This window comes from Aspergillus novofumigatus (assembly GCF_002847465.1).
Source record: "Aspergillus novofumigatus IBT 16806 chromosome Unknown P174scaffold_2, whole genome shotgun sequence".
Classification (NCBI taxonomy): Eukaryota; Fungi; Ascomycota; class Eurotiomycetes; order Eurotiales; family Aspergillaceae; genus Aspergillus; species Aspergillus novofumigatus.
In genome coordinates, this window is record NW_020194275.1 from 3,420,424 (window position 1) to 3,440,179 (window position 19,756).

The window sequence follows — 19,756 nt, forward strand, 5'->3', positions numbered from 1 at the left end:
AGCGATACATGTGTGTGACATTACATCACCTGCGTTTACTCTCCAGAATAGTGGCATAATTCAGATACTATTGTATTCGGACAAAACCTATAGTCATCACACATTATATACATTATTGACCCTGTATAAAATACGGCCAACTCCCCAATCGTCCGTCAGTTCGAAAAGCTAGGTTCGTCGTGTATGTCATAATATCAGTTTCTAGGAGCCTGTGGCTGCGAGGACAGCTCCGCGAGCTTCGTAAGGATGGCAATAAACCTCTTGCTGATTCCCCATGAAGTAAGCCCGGCAAGTGTCTCGCAGCCAACCTTCAAAATGCGCTCAGGACCATGAGGAGCACATATGTCCCCGACGCCTGTCACGTTTCCTTGCATAACATGACCCTCGCGGACAAAGAGCTGGACTAGCTCGTCATCACACGGCCGGTCTAGGTGGATAAACGTTGGTTCGCGGACTGGATGATGCCGTGGTCCATATCTTGAGTTGGGATCTTCGGATATTTGGACATGACATGAGCCGTACGCCCATAAAGTGAGTATTGAAAGATATACAGCGACCGGCTCGTGGAATGCATTCGTCGAATACCGTCTTACGTGCCACAAGATTGTGCCTGCATGTATAATCGCAAGACGAGCCTTGTACTGGTCGTGTTTGATCCAGCGTAATATGTAATGCCACTCAAGGGCTTGTTGATGATCGCTCCAGCGAATCTTGCCCATTGCTAACGAGGTCGCCAGAGAACGAATTTCGCGGTATGGCGCGAGGAGGACAATTCGGGCAGCATGAAGGTGTAGCACGGTAGGATGCTCAAGCCCCGCTGCTTTAGCAATCGTGCTGTTCGCCGTCCAATGCAAAATATCCAAGCAATCACACGCGCTGTTGCGCCATTTCGAGTACGAAGGGATACCTGGCAGCCAGACAGACCCTGACGGGATAGCGGTATCAAGGGACTGCTTCTTTGCGGTGGGATTCCAGAAGGATAAGGGACGGCGAAAATAGTCACCGACCTCCCACATGCGATGGTAGAGAGCGTGAATGAGTAGGACGTGGCTGAATTCTCCGATCTCTGGGACGAGCTTCTTCTCGATATAGATTGTGAGCACTGCGTTGTAAAGAGAGATATCTCGCAACCCTGAAACCGATGTCTTAGTTGAGAATTTCCGCTTGCTTTGTCCAAACTTACCGGAAGTTCTCTCGAGAACATCCCGCCAGGCTTCGGCCGAGTGAGCTTTCCAGAGATTCTCATGAGACGGTAATGGGCACTGCCCGTCGTCCAACGACAGCAAAGGCCGGTTATCAAAGTAATAAGCGAGGGAACAATCAAGGAGCTAGCGCTTGAATGTCAGATCGAGATATGACGGAGCATAGTCCATGTTAAGACTTTCAAAGGAGCATACCCATATCAGATACCCGGTCCGTCGTCGTATTTCATCTTCAACCCAGTCATGCCACTTTTGTTCTAGCGGAAGATCACCATACTGAGCTGTTGACTTATTTGCGGCGCAGAGTAATCCCTCTCGAACGGTGAAATTGACAAGATCGCCGAAGGCATTGAGTGTGGACACTTTGCTTTGCTCATTACCGCTACTGTGTAGCAATCCGATGCAGCTGAGCGTCATAGCCTGAATCAGCCACAGCGGTGTTTGTTCTGAACGACATTTCTCTTTCTGGACCGCCATACTCGGTCAGCGATGAATAGCCCGCAAGCGAAAATCGAGTGTCTTACCTCAATATTGATAGCCCGCCGAAGGAATTCATCAAACGCCGTAGTGCATTCATCCAGAGGGGTGAGACCAGAGAAACGACAGCCGACTGCTGATATAGCCAGCGTCACGAGCCAATGACAGCTGTTTGGGTTGAATGTAGGGGGATGGAACAAGGGATACACGGGCTGAAATGAGTCGAAGTAAAGGTATACAAAGCTTGAAAGAGCATCCGCGCTCGGAAAGTTACCAGTTTCGAATTTGGGATAGAGAGGGTTGTCCGTGCGGCATAACTGAAGGAACGAGTGGTAGATTTTATCATATGTCGGAGCTTCGATCCGACGATTAAAGGCCGCTTCCTCACCCGGAAGGAAGTCTGGCCTGATCTCCTGAATCAGTGGGAACGAGAATTGACATAGCGTATCATGCTGATGCATCGGTGCCAGGATCTCAATAGGTTCTGCAGATGACCTTGACCACGAAGTCCTGTTCCGTCTATACTTTGGCAGTCGAGCTCCAGCGCCGTCCACGTAGAAATCTCCCGACCGCTTGGTTGCATTTGAGGGCTCCGAATGTAATGAACCTTCCCCAATACTGCGAGAAAATCGGTCGGGACTCCCCGCATCTGTGCCCACAGACATGTGCCCAGAAGGGGTGTGCGAGTGGTTTTCCCGCACAGAGGGACTCATTTGCCGCAAGTTTGTGACAGGAGGTAGCCATGCTGTTCGGCTCACCGGCTCGTCCAGGATACCCAGCTGCTCAGAGAGCGGAGGCATCCTCGCGAGAGACTGATCGCTCGTTGTATCGGGGAACATATCATTAGGCAGCCAGTTCAAGGTAGAAAGCATTGATTGGTCTAAAAAAGGCGGGTCAAACCCGAGCTGAATTTGCTGGCCTCCGACTCCCGCCAATTCCAGATTGAGATTGGATGTGGCTGTAACTGGTTGCTGGATGTCTCTGGACCGATGGTCAAGTTGCGAGGCCGATTCCTGTGGAAAAGTCTGAACGCCACCTGCTGGCAATTGTGAATACAACTGCTGCGAGCTCAACCCAGCATATTCAGGCAACGATACACGTGCGTTGTGCGTAGGACCACCCGCATCCGACAAGAGCATTCGAGAGTTCAAAACAGCCGTCTCGTCTTCCGGTGGACCATTCTGATGCTCTAACGATTCTCCACGGGGAGGCCCGTGCGGTTTCTCTACAGGCATATCCTTCGATGATGCATCCAGACGATGGGAGCCGGGGAGATCCAGTTGAAATTCGGTAATCTGAAACCTCGGAGGCTCATTTCTTGATTGCTCTCTGATATCCGCTCCGTGGACATCAGCACCTGCTGTTGAAGAAGGGGACTCATGCTGAGTAGCCTGCCCATAAATCGTGCTGTTTCCATCAGAAGACAGGTTCTGGGCCGATTCCTTCCGCGTTTTGGCTTTGGAGCGTCGTTCCGTCGGATACTGGCATTCCAGAGACCTATTCTCACAGCGTACGCATGGGGAACCACCACTGCACCTTACTCTGGCTACTGCGCATTTGTAACAGGCTCTGAAGGTCTTGACCGTAATGCGATGCATACGATCCTTTCCCCCTTCGGGTCCCAAGGTATGATGACTTAGTTCATGGCGATGGAGCGTGTCACTTGCGACAGCAGTCAGTTTTAGAATACCATTATTATTCGACCTGGTGAACACTCTGATACCAAGGCCGCAACTGCCACAGGGATGCCACGAGAAGGGAAGTGGGAAAAGGGGAAAAGGGGGAAAAAAGGAGAGAGAAGGCTATGACATACGTTCTTGAGAAATGACGTCCACACTGCGCACATTCGAAAGGTTTCTCCTTAGTGTGGCTTCGGAAGTGACGCTTCAGATGCTCGGGTCTTCGAAAAGTACTATGGCAAATCGAGCACTTGGTCTGACCAGGGGCGGAGCCAAGCCGAACTTCGCGAGCACGATTGATGCTCGTTTCGTCTGTTCCTGATCCGGCCTCATGGCGGTTCGCAAGTTCTACCATATCACGGGTTAATCCTTGACCGGTTTACCATCTATTTGGCGTCTCTGCCGCAGAAATAACAAAGAACAAGTGCGTACCTTGGCCAGCGTCGCTCTTTTCTGGGGTCATTGCGCCTCATGGACGATTTATTGAGTTGAGAATTAGTAGGATTTGGCATTGCAGCTGCGCGCATGGAGATCACAGGGGTCCTTGAAGAAAAGGAATAAGCTTCATGGAAGTTCTGAGAGCGACAACATTTTCATCAACATTGTAAGTGGTGAGCAAGAGCTCTTTGGATTTAAAAGCTGTTATTGATGGTGGTGGAGCAAAAAGGTAAATTGCGGAGGCCGACGGCCCTCAGATTGAGGAGGCGGGAGTAGCTTAGCTTCGAAAGGCGAAAGGATCGTAGCAGCTGAGTGAAGCGAAAAGCTAGAGAGCGGGGAAGATCTCAGGAGAAACTCAAGACTAGAGTCATTAGACTAGGACACGAGAGAAGAGAAATGAGAACCGTGATTCCTTCCATCGTCCCATACGAACGAACCCCAGGTCCAATTCCCCGCACTTTCAGTTAGTCTCTCCGTCTCTCGGTTAATTAAACGGATGAATACTGGGAAGGCTAAAAGAAACCGATCTTAAAATCCAAGCTTTATAAAAAGGGCCATTTCACGTTGACGGCCATTGGAATCAGAGGAAGTACTGAAAACGTTAATTTACCTAGGTATAGGCCAAAGGTTAAATAACCATGCGTGTTACAACAAGAGTGCTGTGTATGGGGAGAGCATCATCGGCATGCGTTATGGAGAAGGTTCTCCGGAACAATTATCGGGTACGGGCTGTCGAGTGGATATTCTGTTACTATTTTACGCGATGCTGTGAACCAACATCCTTTCTGGAAGCATTCTATATTAGAACTTGGAATGATATCATTAGTCAACACATGTCACAATCACTAGGAAAAATTAGCAGAGGTAGACTGCTGTTGTAGATAGAGATCTCTTGACTTGCTGTCTACGATGCTTGGCTAAATACCACCAACCATTTTTATGCCGAGGCTGAAGCAAAGGTCAAACTGAAGTACTCCCCACATAGCATGGCCATATTCAAGTACTTCGCTTCTTCAATTCCCAGAAGCAGTAACCTTCTACTTCATGGCTGGAGTGGCATTTCGAAAAGTCAGTCCGTTTGACATTGGGTGTGTTCTGCCATGCGTGGCGGAACCTGACGCACGGGCTCTGAAGAACTCTTAGGTCCGCAGTCCGCACTCGGCTTCCCCGATCAACAAACGTAAATATATCTCCATCTGACGCCATGATGTATTGATCTGGCCCTACAAGTTGTTCAGTTCGAGGTGGACATAATAGGAGTATCTTTTCAAAGCCTAGTCAATGGAAAACAGGAACTTTTTGGGCCATTATCCCTAGAGCAGAAAAGGCGAAGCAGGTCTTGTGCATGGAGAGTGCGGCTACCCATTCGCGCCGTGGTCATGTCAGCGGAACTGTAACAGCTCTACAAGAAGCTACTGCTGCTTTCGATGCAAGCTCTACCCAGGTTGCTTCGCAGAGAATGGACAACAAATCCAGGGGAACCGCCGATACAAAACATCATGCTACCGATACGGATCGTCCACCAGATAACGGATCCGCAGGACTCCCCGAGCCTGGGTCCGTCAAAAGCAAAATCGGGCTGTTTACCGCACAGAGTACGCAAAATGCATCGGACGGGGAGCGTGATAAATTTGCGACTTTCAGGCCGCGGCAACCCCAGCAGGCTGCTGCACAACTCGCTATGCAGAAACCGCCGGTGCCAGTGAACAAACCTGTAACGTTGGCAAGAATGAATTCAACGCCAGAACTGAGGCAAATAGAGTCTCAGGGAAGCGGCCATAGAGCAGGGCCTGATCTTCCAATGTCGAAGCCTGTTCGCAACATGACGGCAGGCGCCGACACAGTTGAACAACGCCTTCAAGGCAACAGGGAACTACCGGTCAGAAACCCACCAATTCCCCATCGAAACCCCGCAATGCAGCCAGCTACTTCACCCAGACCCCCAGATATCGCTTCAGTGCCTGCTACAAAACCCCGTCCTACTCCACCTCTGCCTCGGAAAGGAGGTGCAAAACCGGTCCCGAAAAGCCCTAGTCCCAATGAACGGAAGATTCATGGAGGACAACGGAGCTACGAACCGATTTCAAATTCCGACGTGGATCTTACCGGTGATGATGAGGCCAGACCTAAGCTCCCCCCGCGGCCAGACGCTTCGCCTGTGACACAAATTCCCCCAAGTGATCATCGCGTTCTGCTGGAAGCGCACGAACATAGCAAGCGTCCTTTGACTCCTAGCTCTCCATTGTTGGACAGGTCTTTACAAAACAACGGTAGAAGCCCTGGCCTCATCGACCAACCCCCTGGTCTAGACGAGGAAGCAATGTCGGACGCGATAGTTGCATCATCACTGGCCTCAAGAAAAGCGCCATCCGCAAAAAGAGTCCCTCCACCACCTCCACCACAACGGCAACTCAGGACCCATTCGCTCCGGCACCCACACACATCCAACAGCGACTCTCCACACAGCTCCAGTCCCGCGCCAAGCCCGCTGCACACTCTCCGACCGCCGACTAAGGTTGGTAAAGAGGAAATCGACCATCACAAGCACAGAAATCACATTATACACAGACACCCACACAAACATCACGAGGGCGATCGAAAACGATGGCAAAGCGAGGTAACCGAGAAGGAGAGGAAGAGGTACGAGGGCGTTTGGGCTGCAAACAAGGGACTGCTGATACCTATCAGCGAAACAAAAGAACGATCTTCACATGAGGAAACCTCCAGCGAAGGTTATCCTCCAAGTGCTTCCGAGATGGTCCTGAACATTGTTGCTCGCGACATATGGTCCCGAAGCCGCTTGCCATCAAGCATTCTAGAGCAGATCTGGAATCTTGTTGATCGGCAGAAGATTGGACTATTGACGAGAGAAGAGTTCGTCGTCGGCATGTGGTTGATAGACCAACAGCTCAAGGGCCACAAGCTTCCAGTGAAGGTGCCGGACAGTGTCTGGGACAGCGTGAGAGGCGTACCGGGCATCAGAATACCCAAGGTCCCTTCCCGATAACGCAGGAGATCCATACACCCACACATCGGCGCCAAAGACGGCAATGCTAGAGACGATGGTCAAGGCTGCTTGGCTCTCCACTAGCTTCATGTATATGCTCAAGCAGCTCCGGAGACTCGGGTACCGGCTCTAGCATAAAATCAAGTATTTGGAATATGCCATCCTTGCATCCACACCGGGATCCACTTAAAGCGGACTATCTACAGCACCATGCAGAAATCATGAAGGCGTGATGTTGTGACCAAGGCTATTAGTTTTTACGTGATTACTGTCTTGTCACATAGTCATACCTTAGGACATTAAAAACATGTATATACCGGGGGTTCCTACACTTGTAACAGCTACAATTCTCAGTTTCCGCTTTCAGCCCAAGAGTGCAGATCTGCGTCGCCCTCATTGAGATCTTTTCTATGAATAATCTGTCGCGTTGCAAGGTTCGTTAAAAGGCTTGAAGCCTGGGGGTAAAGGCGCCTGTCACGTGACCAATACACTGCTGATGCTCCAATCAGAAAGTCGGCGATTGTTCTCAACGCCCTTTACTCCATCATAGTTCTTACGCAACTTCTTGTTTATCACAACCATCTCTGGAGAATAGGGAACTTGATGAGTCTCTTCCTTATCCAGGGCACCCTATCATCTTTTATCTCACGAGTTAATGTAAGGTAAATCCTGCGCCACATTTCCCTTTCCGGGACCAAAGCAAATCCCGAACCGTGGGAGTTCGGGATTTGGATTGTTGGCTACGGATGATTAAGCCACAGCGCGACGCCCCAGCTTTTGGCAGTAACTATATCAGACCACATCTCTGGGATCCCGATTACCAGCACCAGAGGGAGAAAAGTTCCGTGATCGTACGGCCCCTGTGCCCAGTAGTTATGCGCGAAGGTGACCCTTTCGAGGCGGTGGGTGTGATATAGACCGCTTTCATCAAGCCCGCACGAGACTACGACCAAACCCCGTTGAATGAAAGAGACTCGAAACACGAAATTGAAGTGATTTGATTGATCGGGATTTCGAGATGGTGCTGGAGAACCTCCCACGCCCTGTTAATACCGGAATCGCCCCAGTTACACAATCCAAGACTTCGCGGCCCACAGTGGTTCGGAAGAAGTTTGCCAAACCGCCAGTCAAAGTAGCTTGTCTGACATGGTAAGCCGTCTTCATCCTTCATTTTTACTGATCCATGTGACCCTCGTCGGTAATTTCTTCGACTACTTGAATTTCTCTACCTCTTGTCTCTTCGTCGCTGGTTGTTGCCTTTGATGCTGACTCTGATGCGACAGTCGTGCATCGAGGACGCGCTGCGATGGTCAAGAACCATGCTCCAACGTATGTTTACTTACTCTATACTGACTCTCCTATGTTTGTCTCTACATATGCTGAGACAAGGTCTTTCACTTGAAAGTGTCTTAACAAGAAGAAGAAATGCTCGTACCTGCCTAGTAGGAGAGGCGGTCCAAGGAAGAAGAAAAAGAGCTCATCTCCTTCGGATCCGAGAACCCGGCAGGATGATTTCCAAAACTCTACCATCACGCCAGCATCTGACTTTGACGACTGTACGTGAGGCGACCCTTGTCTGTAATTGCAGCACTAACCTTCAGGCAGCCTCGGCGATGTTTGGGCAGATTGATGTACTCTCCTTGCCAGGAGCTGGGCTGAGAGCGTTAGATTACTCATCGGATATGAATACCATGTTTGCTGATCTCTTCCCTTCGAACAATGGCAGCAACACCCAGGGTCAGATGGAGCCGACACGTTCGCCATCAAACATACCATCCCAGCCTATGGTCAGGACATATGGCAGCGAACAGGATATGTAAGGCTTCACTTATGACTAGTGGCAGCCAGAAGGCTTGCTGAACGCTGATTCGAATATAGATTGAATGCATACTACGACTTCATTCACCATTATTTTCCCATACTTCCACCACGAGTCGCTCCGCGCTATCCAGATAGGCCAATCAATTCCGCTGGTCACTATTCGTCGTCTCCTTCTGGAGAGCCTTTACTGGCATACAAACCACAATCCCCCTCAGTCTTGCAATTTCCGCTATATTGGCCCTGGTGCCCCATCCCGACGATCCTGAGCCGTTGTCTCCGGTTGCTGTGATACGACGTAGAACTTATGCTCATACCTTTGCGCAACTAGCTAATGCTGGCGTTGAGGAAGATTGCGAATTACAAGCTTCTTCGACGGATCCGTCCCAAGCACTAGCGAACAATCGACCCAGGATCAACCGGGAGCCCTTGCATCCACGGACACCTGTGGAACTCGAAAGCCTTCTTGCGTTGCTGATCCTCTGCGTATATGAATATACGCAGCGAGGAAATCTGCTCAAAATGAGGTATCGGGCTGGCCAAGCCTTGGCAATCGCGCTGGACATGTCACTTCAGTCGCTCGGGGAGGAGCATGATGAGTGTGCAGAGGCTCGGCGGAGGGCCTGGTGGATGACGGTACGGTCGTTGATTAGGTATCATCGCGGCGCGTCCACTAATTATCTGCTGTCTAGTACTATTGCGTGCTTCAGGGTTCGATCGTCAGTACAACGGTAAGTTAACGTTGATTTCAACCCGGTTCGCGAGACTCTTTGAGTTTTAAAAGTAGCTGATCTTGGATCTACAGCCGCTCTCCATAATCGCCAGCGACCCTCAATTCGTTACACCTTATCCTCGTTTCTCTGCAGATCCAGAGGCAAGTCTTCCCACTCCGCCTGCGGCGCTTCCAGGATGATCTCCAAGCAAACCACACCACAAGCAAACAGCACCGTTCTGACGGGTTTTCCAGGGATGGGCTGTTTTGATGCAAGCCCAGCAAGTTCTGGCCTCCGCAACTCAATTCGTCATCGACTTGAACAAATGCATGTCAACTGGCGCCAACATGACCTACATATATGAAAGAATGCAGCAACTCGACGCCTGGGCTAGCTCCGCAATAGCACAATCAAATCTCCTTCCAATGGTCCCTCAATCTATGGGCTGCGGAGACGAAGTGGAGTATACAACCGCCCATAGCATACGCGCTATCGCGCGAATCAAGCTTTCTAGGTAAGCGGTCTTTGATGAAGCTCGAGAGATTATTCACAAAGATACTGATGCGAAAATAGTGCACAAATTAAGGTACACCGATTCAGGGCGTTCTCGGATATTCCACTCTTCATCAAGAAGCATTGCGACCTGACCGCAGCTAATCCCAACAACATGATAACGGGCGATTCGGCGTCCAAGGTGTCCAAGGAACAGGACGGTATGGCGAACATCTCGTGTTGCTCCAGCAATCTGGACTCCTTCCGGCCGCCGCCATCTACATCGAGCGATTGCACAGGTTCCGCCTCTTCCTCCGGCTCTGCCACATCCGATTATCACTCCATGGTACCATTCTCATTTACCAGCGGCTTCCCATACAGTAGCCAGCACTCCGCCAAAGTCTGCTTGAAAGCGTCACTTACGATCTCACGCATGTTCCCGAGCCTGCCCCTACCACAGCCGCTCTACGCGTCGGGTGGCAGTAACACGCCCAACCAGGGACCGCCCTCATCGCCGCAAAAGCAGCTACCGCGAACAATGCCATCGTTCGCATGCTGTCTGATGCAAGGAAGCTATGCCTTGTTGATGATATTCTACAAAGCGACAGTTGAGAAACAAATGTCGCCAGATTACGGGAATGAATCCACAAACAGTGCCTCGGATCGACTGATCGAGGAGATCCGTCAAGGCTTGGAGCGTGTCATTGAAACCGTTAAAAATTATGCAATTGCTTTTGAGGCGTTGGATGGCATGAGAGGTAGGCAGCTGATTCAACGATGTTCCGAAGACAAAATCTGACTAACGCTCGGGTCACAGACGAGATCGAAGGTGCATACCACACGGCGTTTCCTCCAGTATCTCAGTAGCTGCTGTTATCTCTCTGAGCGGCTTCATTTCTTTTCTCTTTATTTCCCCTTTGGCTCAGATCACGATACGATAGTCATTCAGTATCCATTTAGAAGCAGCCCTGGTGGTCTGAGAAGTGGACATTGTTGTCTGCTCTCCCTTCAACTCATTTTGGTCAAAGTATACGTGCTGGCCTCGTTCCTCCCTACCATTCACAATGAGATACCATAACCTTCCAACATCTCTCGTCTTCTAATAAGTGATATTCTTCTAATCCGCGTACTTGGTATATACACAGTTCTTTTCACTCAACATGACCATGTCTAGGTATCTATGTGAAGAACTGGATTAGACCGCAACACAGAAACCAATCATCTCTACTTCTAGACGCAAAACACACTCAAAGAGCAACAGTAGGACAATAAGCAAATCCACATACGGGCGAAGCACCAGCAGGCGCCCGCTTAGAGTTTGGACCTGATCCCCTCGAGTCTGAATTTGACATCCTTTAGAACTTTGCTCGAGGGCTTCCAATCATCGTATTGCCTTAATAATTGCATTGTCTCTTCATAGAGTTCGCGGCGAACATACTCTTCTTCGAGTATACCCCGCATGGCAAACGGTAGAATATAGGGGTTCGAAGGAGACGGGAGACTCCGTCTGACGTCTAAGGCAGCGTTACTGACATTCGACGTTTCCAGAGCAAATTCAATCGCCAGACTAAGGGATGAACGTTAGCCTTATGAGGGTCAGCATCAAGGACAAGCCAGCGCACCGATAGACAGCCTCGTCGTCATAGAGACGAGAATGACCTTCTCCTGTGTAAAGGCTCCCTGCCAGCGGAGAGCTCAATTCTCGGATGAGGCCATGGTCCGAGATCCCTAGGTTACGAAGTTTGAGCACGAAACCGACCAGATGGGAAAGACTATCAGAATAACAAGACGTTAGCAAGGTGGGAAAGATCAAGCTGCGGAGTAAATTAACGTACAAGCTTGGTGCATGGACTTTACCGTCCACGAAAACGGCGCGGTAGATGTAGGGATGGACCACTGGTGAGAAGAGAGACGACTACGACCACAGTTAGACTGCGACTGCGAAGTAATCCAGTAATAAGCGAACAGAGCCTTACCTCTAGAGATACCAGCTGGTCATCGATACTCCCAATGTAGGATATTCGAACGCCAAAGTCCAGAGAGCATTTCAATGCAGCTTCATAATCTTTCGAGACTTGGCTATAGGGCAGAGCAAATTCAAAAAGCTCACCCGCCGAACCACTGATCCATCGAGATCTATAATCCGAGAATGGCCCCATATTGACGCCGGCCATAGCGCACACGCCAACACGAGTGGCATTCAAGCAGCCAAAAGCAATGAGTTTCGCAACTAACATGATCGCAACCGGAACACCTTGACTGTGACATGCAACTAGGATAAACTCGGCTTTCCTGATTTTCTCCACCCAATTGAGGAGCAGCTTCCATAGCAAGTCGACGCGCTCAGCGATGCGGCCCTCACCTTCTAGTGCTATCTTCTCGACATCGCATGCATAGCCATGACTCTCTGTCCACTTGTGGATGGCCTCCGCCGCCATGGCGGCAAATCTCACGGAGGTACCTGTTGGTTGTCCAAGCACTGTCCGTATTAGTGGGGCGGGAAAATACCCATGCACACCAATGGCCAATGCATTCTTGATGCTTGGGGGATCTCTGATCATATAGACATGCTTGTTATCAGGCTCTCTGCGATAGTGCAAGAACCGTCCAATTGTTTGCACGAGAGAGGGTGTTTCTTTCACAGAAAAAGTATCCGAAAAGCGAGGTAGGACTTGATTCGGTAGTACTTTCTGCAATTGCTTCGTTGCTGCTGCCTCTGACACTCGTGGTGGGGGTGATTCAGGAGGAAGGTCCTGCACATGAGAGGGGATTCTGTCAGTGGCAGCAGCACTGCTCCTAGGAGTCTTGATTTTGATGTTGCCTTTCTTGGTGTCTTCCGCTTTCTGTTCCAGTCCTGTTTCTTCCTGTAGAATGTCCTGACGCTGGTTTGAAGATGATCCTTGCGCGGTTGAAGCCTCAACTGACGGAGGATCTGCTAGTGCCACTTGATTCGGATCGTGCGACGAATCTCTGAACCAGAACGACCATCCCGACTTAGTGTTCTTGGCCAGTGTGTCAACTGGACCGTCCGTTCTCTGAGATTCCGCAGGCGGCTGGTTTGAAGACGAAATTGCATGCTTTGGATCATGGACGGGCGCATTTACAGCAGGAGAAGGTCCGAGGGATTCGGATTGGGAGTTATCCTTGTGTTCTTCGGGCTTGAGCGTATCCGCCCCCTGTGGCGGCGCAGACGAACCATACAACATTTGAAACCAGGATCGCTTCTGTGATGACGTAGGAGCTTCTGTGGCCGGTGCAGAGGGTGTCTCTGCACTTCTCACAGGGTCGTTGGAGGGAGTTTCACAATTCTTCGGCGTTTGGTCTTCAGCAGACGGCTCTGTCGGGGTGCTTTCGGTCCCAGGCGCTCGTTCTGACTGAGCACCAGTGGAAGATTCTTCAGCCGAGTCTGCCGTATAGAACCATGAGAACCAGCCACTAGCTGGCTTCGAGGATGATTGAGCCAGACCCGGTTCCACCGCTCCAGCACCTGATCCTGATGGGGAAGTGTCGGTTGTCTGTTTTAGTTGCTCTCCGTTCTTATCGTCTGTAGCCCCTGCAGCCTCCTCGCTTGATCCTTCCTTCTGGGCAAAATTCGGGGCTGGACCGGCAGTATCGAACTGGGAATCCAATGTTGGAGTGGATGCGGAACCATCGGAAGCGATGTTGATCTTTGTTGTCGTAGCGTCGGCAGGAAGAGATCTGGTCGATGCGCCTTTTTTCTTGGTAAGCTGAAGTGAAGGATTTCTATGTTGCTTTGGGGTGTGAAGGAGGGATTCCGAGGAGGTAGTCATGCTCGATGCTACATTTTGAGCAACCGAAATGCTCTCGCGGGCAACCTCGGTAACAGGCGCCGCTTTAGATGCTTTAGACACCGCGGGCCAAAGTGCAGGGTACCAGTTCTAAGAACGAATAACATCAGCTTTACTGGACTCAAATATCCCAACTGTCTATTGAATGGCAAGAAGATTGACTCACACCACTTCCTTGCTTCTGCGAGGTTGAGCGCTTTGCCCCCACTGGAGATGAGGTTACCTCGCTGCTCAATGAGGCAGATGATTGCGACTGCGGGCCGGACGGGCTGGGCTTTATTCTCTTACGAGATCCCGTTGGCGCCATGGAAGAAGATAGTAGAACATTACCAAGGCAAATATCAAAGTGCAAGTCAATAAAGAGATGAAATCATTTAAAATGATGATGAAGACGAGTCTTACAGGAGTGCCTGCTAGCGATCCGCGTCCAACAGAGCCGCCACTGTCGGCCTGTTGCACCACAACCAAGCTATCAGGCAGAGACACACACTGATATCATGTCACATGTTATCTGCGATCATTTCCACCGCCTTTTCGGGTAGAACCCTGAGGCATGCAGCTGTGGCTGGTGTGCCTCTACACCGCCACAGGAGTTCGGGCGGGACCCGCCAAAGACCAGAAAAATTGTTTCCGCCGGGGAGAAATTTATCATCGGAGGAGGATAACATGCTGGATAAGCCTCTCTGGTCATTCTCTGACTTCCTTTGTTCGTTGTAATTTTTTTTTTCCTTTCATCATCTACATACCGACTCTTTTGTCGTGCACTTCCCGGATCTTGTCGAGCCTGTCTCGACTACCCATTCACATAAATGGCGATCCAAAAAAAGGTATGACAGGATCACATAATTCCTCCCTACGTTGGAAGACTTCTTTGCGCTAATATCGACCAGCACGGTAAAGGTCGTCTGGACAAGTGGTATCGCCTTGCGAAAGAAAAGGGATACCGAGCAAGAGCTGCTTTCAAATTGATCCAGCTAAACAAGAAGTATGGTTTCTTGGAAAAGAGCAAAGTCCTTCTGGATCTTTGCGCGGCTCCCGGTGTATGTTTAGTCACTCCCTTTTTTCCGCTGGTTCCTTTGCTTATGATAAATTAGTCGTGGTGTCAAGTAGCGGCAGAATGTATGCCCACACAGAGCATCATTGTCGGTGTCGATCTCGCCCCAATCAAGCCAATTCCTCGAGTCATTACCTTTCAAAGCGATATTACAACAGAAAAGTGTCGCGCGACGATCAGACAACATTTGAAACACTGGAAAGCAGACACTGTTCTTCACGACGGAGCTCCAAATGTTGGTACGGCGTGGGTTCAGGACGCTTTCTCCCAGGCGGAGTTGGTCTTGCAGTCGATGAAGTTGGCCACGGAGTTCTTGGTTGAGGGTGGTACCTTTGTCACCAAAGTCTTCAGATCGAAGGACTACAATCCTCTGCTCTGGGTCTTCAAGCAGCTCTTCACGTCTGTGGAAGCGACAAAGCCTCCTTCTTCCCGAAATGTCTCCGCAGAAATCTTCGTCGTCTGCCGTGGATTCAAAGCTCCAAAACGCATTGACCCCAAATTCCTCGACCCCAAGCATGTTTTTGCAGAATTGACAGATGCTACGCCAAATCACGAAGCGCGTGTATTCAATCCGGAGAAGAAGAAGCGAAAGAGAGAAGGTTACGAGGAAGGTGATTACACACAGTTCAAGGAGATACCGGTCACGGAGTTCATCAACACCACTGATCCGATCGCGATTCTTGGTACTTATAATAAGCTCAGCTTCGAACAATCTCCGGGAGGAGATCTTGCGTTGGCGACTCTGAACAGACTGGAAGAGACCACGGACGAGATTCGAACCTGCTGTGAGGATTTGAAGATTCTAGGCAAAAAAGAATTTCGGAATTTGCTCCGATGGCGCTTAAAGGTCCGTGAAAAGTTTGGGCTTGTAGTCAAAAAAGGGCAAGCGAAGGCCGATGAACCTGAGGAGGTCGCAGAGGTAGCTCCCATGGATGAGGAGTTGGCCATACAGGAAGAGCTACAACGTCTCCAGGAGAAGGAGAGCTCCAAGCGCAAGAAGGAAAGGCGCAAGGAGAACGAGAAGAAGCGCAAAGAAATCGTACGCATGCAAATGCATATGACAACGCCTATGGACATTGGCATGGAGCAACTTGGGCCCGGTGGTGAGGACGCAACTTTCTCATTGAAGCGAGTGGAAAGAGATGGGGCAAGAGACGTCATTGCGTCTGGAAAGGTAGCGGAAATTGAGAGTGACAGTGAGGACGATCAAACGGGATCTGATGACGACGAAAGCGATGATGAAGGCGATCAACTGGAGAGGGAACTCGATTCATTGTACGAACAATACCAGGAACGCAGAGAAGATCGGGACTCCAAAGTACGGGCAAAGAAAGCACGAAAAGACTACGAGGCGGACGAATGGGACGGCTTCTCAGACTCTGACAAGGAAAACGACGAGGAATCAGGGGAAGAGGGCGCGTCCCAAGCGGCGGTCAAGCCAGCTCCTAACTCGGGAACACTCTCCTGCAAGGCCGCGATGTTCTTCGATCAAGACATTTTCCAAGGTCTGGGTGATGTCGACGACGTCGAGGACGAGGACAGCGCAATTGAAATGCAGGAGGACGATAAATCCGCTAAGAAGGGCTCTGCTTTGGAGAAACAAGCGCCCAAGGATGCAAAGAAAAAGGCACAGGCCACTGAAGACTTTTCAGATAGCGAGCCTGAAGAGTCTGACGACCCACGGAAGAAGAACGGCCAACTCGGTATGTTTCCATGAGTAGGTACCTTTCAGACGGCGTCACTAACCTTTTTTTTTACCCCAGATATCGATATCATCACCGCAGAAGCCATGGCGCTCGCCCAGCAAATGGCTACTGGTGAAAAGAAGTCCCAGGACATTGTTGATGACGGTTTCAATCGGTACACCTTCCGGGATGTTGACGGTCTCCCCGAATGGTTCCTCGACGACGAAAACAAGCATTCTAAGCCCCAACGGCCTATCACGAAGGCGGCTGCGGCCGCAATCAAGGAAAAGCTGCGTGCCATCAATGCTCGGCCCATCAAGAAGGTGATGGAGGCTAAGGGCCGTAAAAAGATGAAGGCTGCTCAGAGACTCGAGAAACTGCGCAAGAAGTCTGCTTTGCTGGCAGATGACGAGGCGCTCAGTGAAAGGGACAAGTCGCAGGCCATTGCAAAGTTGATGAGCAAAGCGGTCAAGAAGAAACCCAAGCAGCAGGTGAAGCTGGTTGTTGCTAAGGGAGCCAACAGAGGTATCTCCGGTCGTCCACGCGGAGTGAAGGGCAGATACAAGATTGTGGACTCGCGTATGAAGAAGGATATCCGGGCTCAAAAAAGATTGGCCAAGAAGAAGAAATAGACGGACAGCAGACTATGTGTATGATATTGGGATTTTTCAATCATACATATGAACTACAGTTTGATACCCTCAGGGCTGGCTTTACTTCAGTAAGAAAATAGCAGCAACCATAGGTTTACCTGAATGGTGGCGTTAAATCACCCGTTCTAGTTCTACATGTATGTTTGCATTGACCTTCAAAACATGAATGGCAACTTGTTTAAGTCGACAGTCAGCAGTCAACTGTTGATACTATTCCCCAAGTGTTGGGAGACCCCACAGTTGTGTGGAGATGGTGCATGGATTGTGCATAAGTAGTGAATACTAATATACGCACTAAGCCTAATATAGAAATTCTAACCCGCAGTGGCAATTGTCAAAGGGCTTTAGTGCCTTGAGGCCTGAGGCTATTAATGAATGACTATCATCTGTCTTAGCCTGCTCACTTTTCGCGGCTCTTCTTCCCTTTTCCTTGTGCCCTGTACTTCAAAGTCTTTTTCCCTCTATTATTTGCATTGCATTCTTGTTGATCATTCTTGTCTATGGGACTTTTGCATATGAACTCCATATCATAGCGTGTGCTATTGTCTTCTTTGTCCATATTTCTACACGCGTCAACATATTTTTACCTCCCCGCCGCAGACCGATTTCGCCAACTCCCCTCCATGGGATTTTTCGATCACCTCCAGAAAGGAGGCGCTTTTTCCCTGCAGGCTCAGAAGCCACAGATTCGTAAGGTTGTCCAGAACCGGCCCGCACCGCCCTCAAGATCGTCGTCGCACACCCCCGTCAGATTATCGTCGCAGACCTCACCCCGGAGAAGACCAAAAGACCGCGAGACTCCACTAGCCGGTCTGTTTCGAGTGATCCTGATCGTCGCCCGTCGAAGCGTTTAAGTACCCCCTTGCGAAATAGGAAACGGCCAACTCCCGAGCAACGGCTCTCGAGTGACGACGATGACGCAAGTGACACGGATACATCATTTGAGTTGCGCAAGCGGGCAAGAACGGAGGATAGTGCGGAGCCTGACCTCGCGAGGCGCATACGGTCTTTGAAAGCATTTTCGGAGGAGAATGTTAAACCACTGCCGTTGGTCCACGCTGCAGATATTACATCCAAGCAAAAAGCTGGAAACTTCAAACGCGCGTTTGGTGGGGCGGACCGGCCGACGGAGATTCTTCTGCAGTATCCTAGTGCTTCACTGAAAGAAAGGTACGCATTTCAGGTCTAGTGATATCCATAATCCTGTCTAACTGCTTGGTTTGATGTAGATTCAACCTCGTCGTGCCCCGCGACAACGATGATTTCAAGCCTATTGATGATATCGTTCATGTTATCGACACCGTTTCTGAGAACTATATTCCTGAGAGTGAAGCGGATTTCTTCAACAATGAGTCGACAGGTATCAAACGGAGATTGCGTCGAGCTTTGGCACATTCGTCCGAGACGGAATTCCGAGAAGCTGTGGCCGACTACAATCATCAGATCGAACGGTTAAGACGTAGTGGGGCCATTGCTAAACATTTGGACGCGACACATCGGTTGAACCTGCCGCTGGTAGAGAGGATATTGACACAGATTTACGCCCGTACTGTATCCCCTCGAGTTGAATCTCTTCGCCGGTACGAAAACGGAACAGACAACGTTTACGGGGAGCTCCTGCCTCGTTTCATCAGCACAATCTTCAAAGAAACTCGACTAAAATCGGGGCAAGTCTTTGTCGATCTGGGATCTGGGGTTGGTAACGTGGTTTTGCAAGCTGCGCTTGAAATTGGATGTGAAAGTTGGGGTTGCGAGATGATGGCCAATGCTTGTGACCTGGCAGAACTTCAGCAGACCGAGTTCAGAGCACGCTGCCGGCTCTGGGGTATTGCGCCAGGGAAAACACACCTTGTCCGCGGCGACTTTCTGCAAGAGCAAAGCATCATTGATGTTTTGAAACGCGCAGATGTTGTTCTGATCAACAACCAGGCCTTTACACCTCAGCTCAACAATGAGATTATCAATCACTTCTTGGATATGAAGGAGGGCTGCCAGATTGTGTCTCTCAAGTCTTTTGTCCCTGCCGGTCACAAGATTCAGTCTCGCAATCTGTACTCCCCGATCAACCTTTTGAAGGTCAAGCAGTTGAATTATTGGTCAAATAGTGTCAGCTGGACTGACGTTGGGGGCACATATTTTATTGCCACCAAAGATAGTTCCAGGCTCAAGGCTTTTGCGGATAGCATGGAGTGAGCGAACTCGATCACTGCATCATGATGCATTTCATTACTGTTGCATGGCATTACGACTAAGGGTGCACAATCCCTGGCATTACCTCGCCTTTTTTGACATTTTGATTTTTACGTGAATATTTTCGCTTTGGGTACCCCCGTATATATCAGCATGTTTGTTGACATTCTTTCGGGCCATGCCTTGGAGCAATGAGTTTTCTTTTGGAAATATTCTCTCTTGTTCCATGATACCTTTCTGTTATGACGATCCACCATCCTTTTTGGCATATTCCGTCAATCCCATCGCAAGATGGCCTTCATGTCATATTCCATGTGCGCGAATCTTAGGGGTGAAGGCCAGTTTGTGACCAAATGAAGAGACGCACGCTGTCTGCGGTGGCTCTGGCCAGCCGGATTGACTTTTGGGTGGACTCTTGGATACCATTTCTTGTATGAATAGATGAGTTAGTTAGACGGGGACGATATCAATCTTATGTACATGGAAAATTGTTAACCCGGGGATGGCATATTGAAGCTGGAAGCTCTTTTTTGGGACTC

General features: G+C 49.9%; 6 protein-coding genes across 6 annotated transcripts; 4 read left to right on the plus strand and 2 right to left on the minus strand.

The window, feature by feature from the left end:
* Positions 1–92: 92 nt before the first annotated feature.
* On the minus strand, positions 93–4,107 carry P174DRAFT_449105 (putative C2H2 transcription factor). The gene is made up of 5 exons (XM_024828810.1): positions 3,791–4,107; positions 3,493–3,706; positions 1,727–3,341; positions 1,398–1,667; positions 93–1,328 (listed from the first exon to the last, which is right to left on the minus strand). The coding sequence occupies exons 1-5, from the start codon at positions 3,819–3,821 to the stop codon at positions 195–197; spliced, it is 3,264 nt and encodes a 1,087-aa protein (XP_024686085.1). The 5' UTR covers positions 3,822–4,107; the 3' UTR covers positions 93–194.
* Positions 4,108–5,255: 1,148 nt separating this feature from the next.
* Positions 5,256–6,803, plus strand: irs4 (the record flags this gene model as incomplete). Its single annotated transcript, XM_024829623.1, has 1 exon — positions 5,256–6,803. One exon carries the CDS (start codon positions 5,256–5,258, stop codon positions 6,801–6,803), a length of 1,548 nt encoding a protein of 515 aa, XP_024686086.1.
* A 1,018-nt stretch (positions 6,804–7,821) lies between these two features.
* Positions 7,822–10,625, plus strand: P174DRAFT_458139 (uncharacterized protein; the record flags this gene model as incomplete). Its single annotated transcript, XM_024829624.1, has 8 exons — positions 7,822–7,952; positions 8,087–8,132; positions 8,209–8,359; positions 8,409–8,619; positions 8,682–8,789; positions 8,840–9,257; positions 9,589–9,848; positions 9,908–10,625. 8 exons carry the CDS (start codon positions 7,822–7,824, stop codon positions 10,623–10,625), a joined length of 2,043 nt encoding a protein of 680 aa, XP_024686087.1.
* A 439-nt stretch (positions 10,626–11,064) lies between these two features.
* On the minus strand, positions 11,065–13,941 carry P174DRAFT_111354 (uncharacterized protein). The gene is made up of 4 exons (XM_024821025.1): positions 13,804–13,941; positions 11,803–13,725; positions 11,449–11,598; positions 11,065–11,393 (listed from the first exon to the last, which is right to left on the minus strand). The coding sequence occupies exons 2-3, from the start codon at positions 13,615–13,617 to the stop codon at positions 11,560–11,562; spliced, it is 1,854 nt and encodes a 617-aa protein (XP_024686088.1). The 5' UTR covers positions 13,618–13,725; positions 13,804–13,941; the 3' UTR covers positions 11,065–11,393; positions 11,449–11,559.
* A 6-nt stretch (positions 13,942–13,947) lies between these two features.
* Positions 13,948–17,198, plus strand: spb1 (rRNA methyltransferase spb1). The gene is made up of 4 exons (XM_024823963.1): positions 13,948–14,462; positions 14,526–14,675; positions 14,730–16,392; positions 16,453–17,198. Exons 1-4 carry the CDS (start codon positions 14,445–14,447, stop codon positions 17,004–17,006), a joined length of 2,385 nt encoding a protein of 794 aa, XP_024686089.1. The 5' UTR covers positions 13,948–14,444; the 3' UTR covers positions 17,007–17,198.
* Positions 17,199–17,650: 452 nt separating this feature from the next.
* On the plus strand, positions 17,651–19,679 carry dot1 (histone methyltransferase DOT1; the record flags this gene model as incomplete). Its single annotated transcript, XM_024830676.1, has 3 exons — positions 17,651–17,717; positions 17,792–18,197; positions 18,257–19,679. 3 exons carry the CDS (start codon positions 17,651–17,653, stop codon positions 19,218–19,220), a joined length of 1,437 nt encoding a protein of 478 aa, XP_024686090.1. The 3' UTR covers positions 19,221–19,679.
* Between the last annotated feature and the right edge of the window lie 77 nt (positions 19,680–19,756).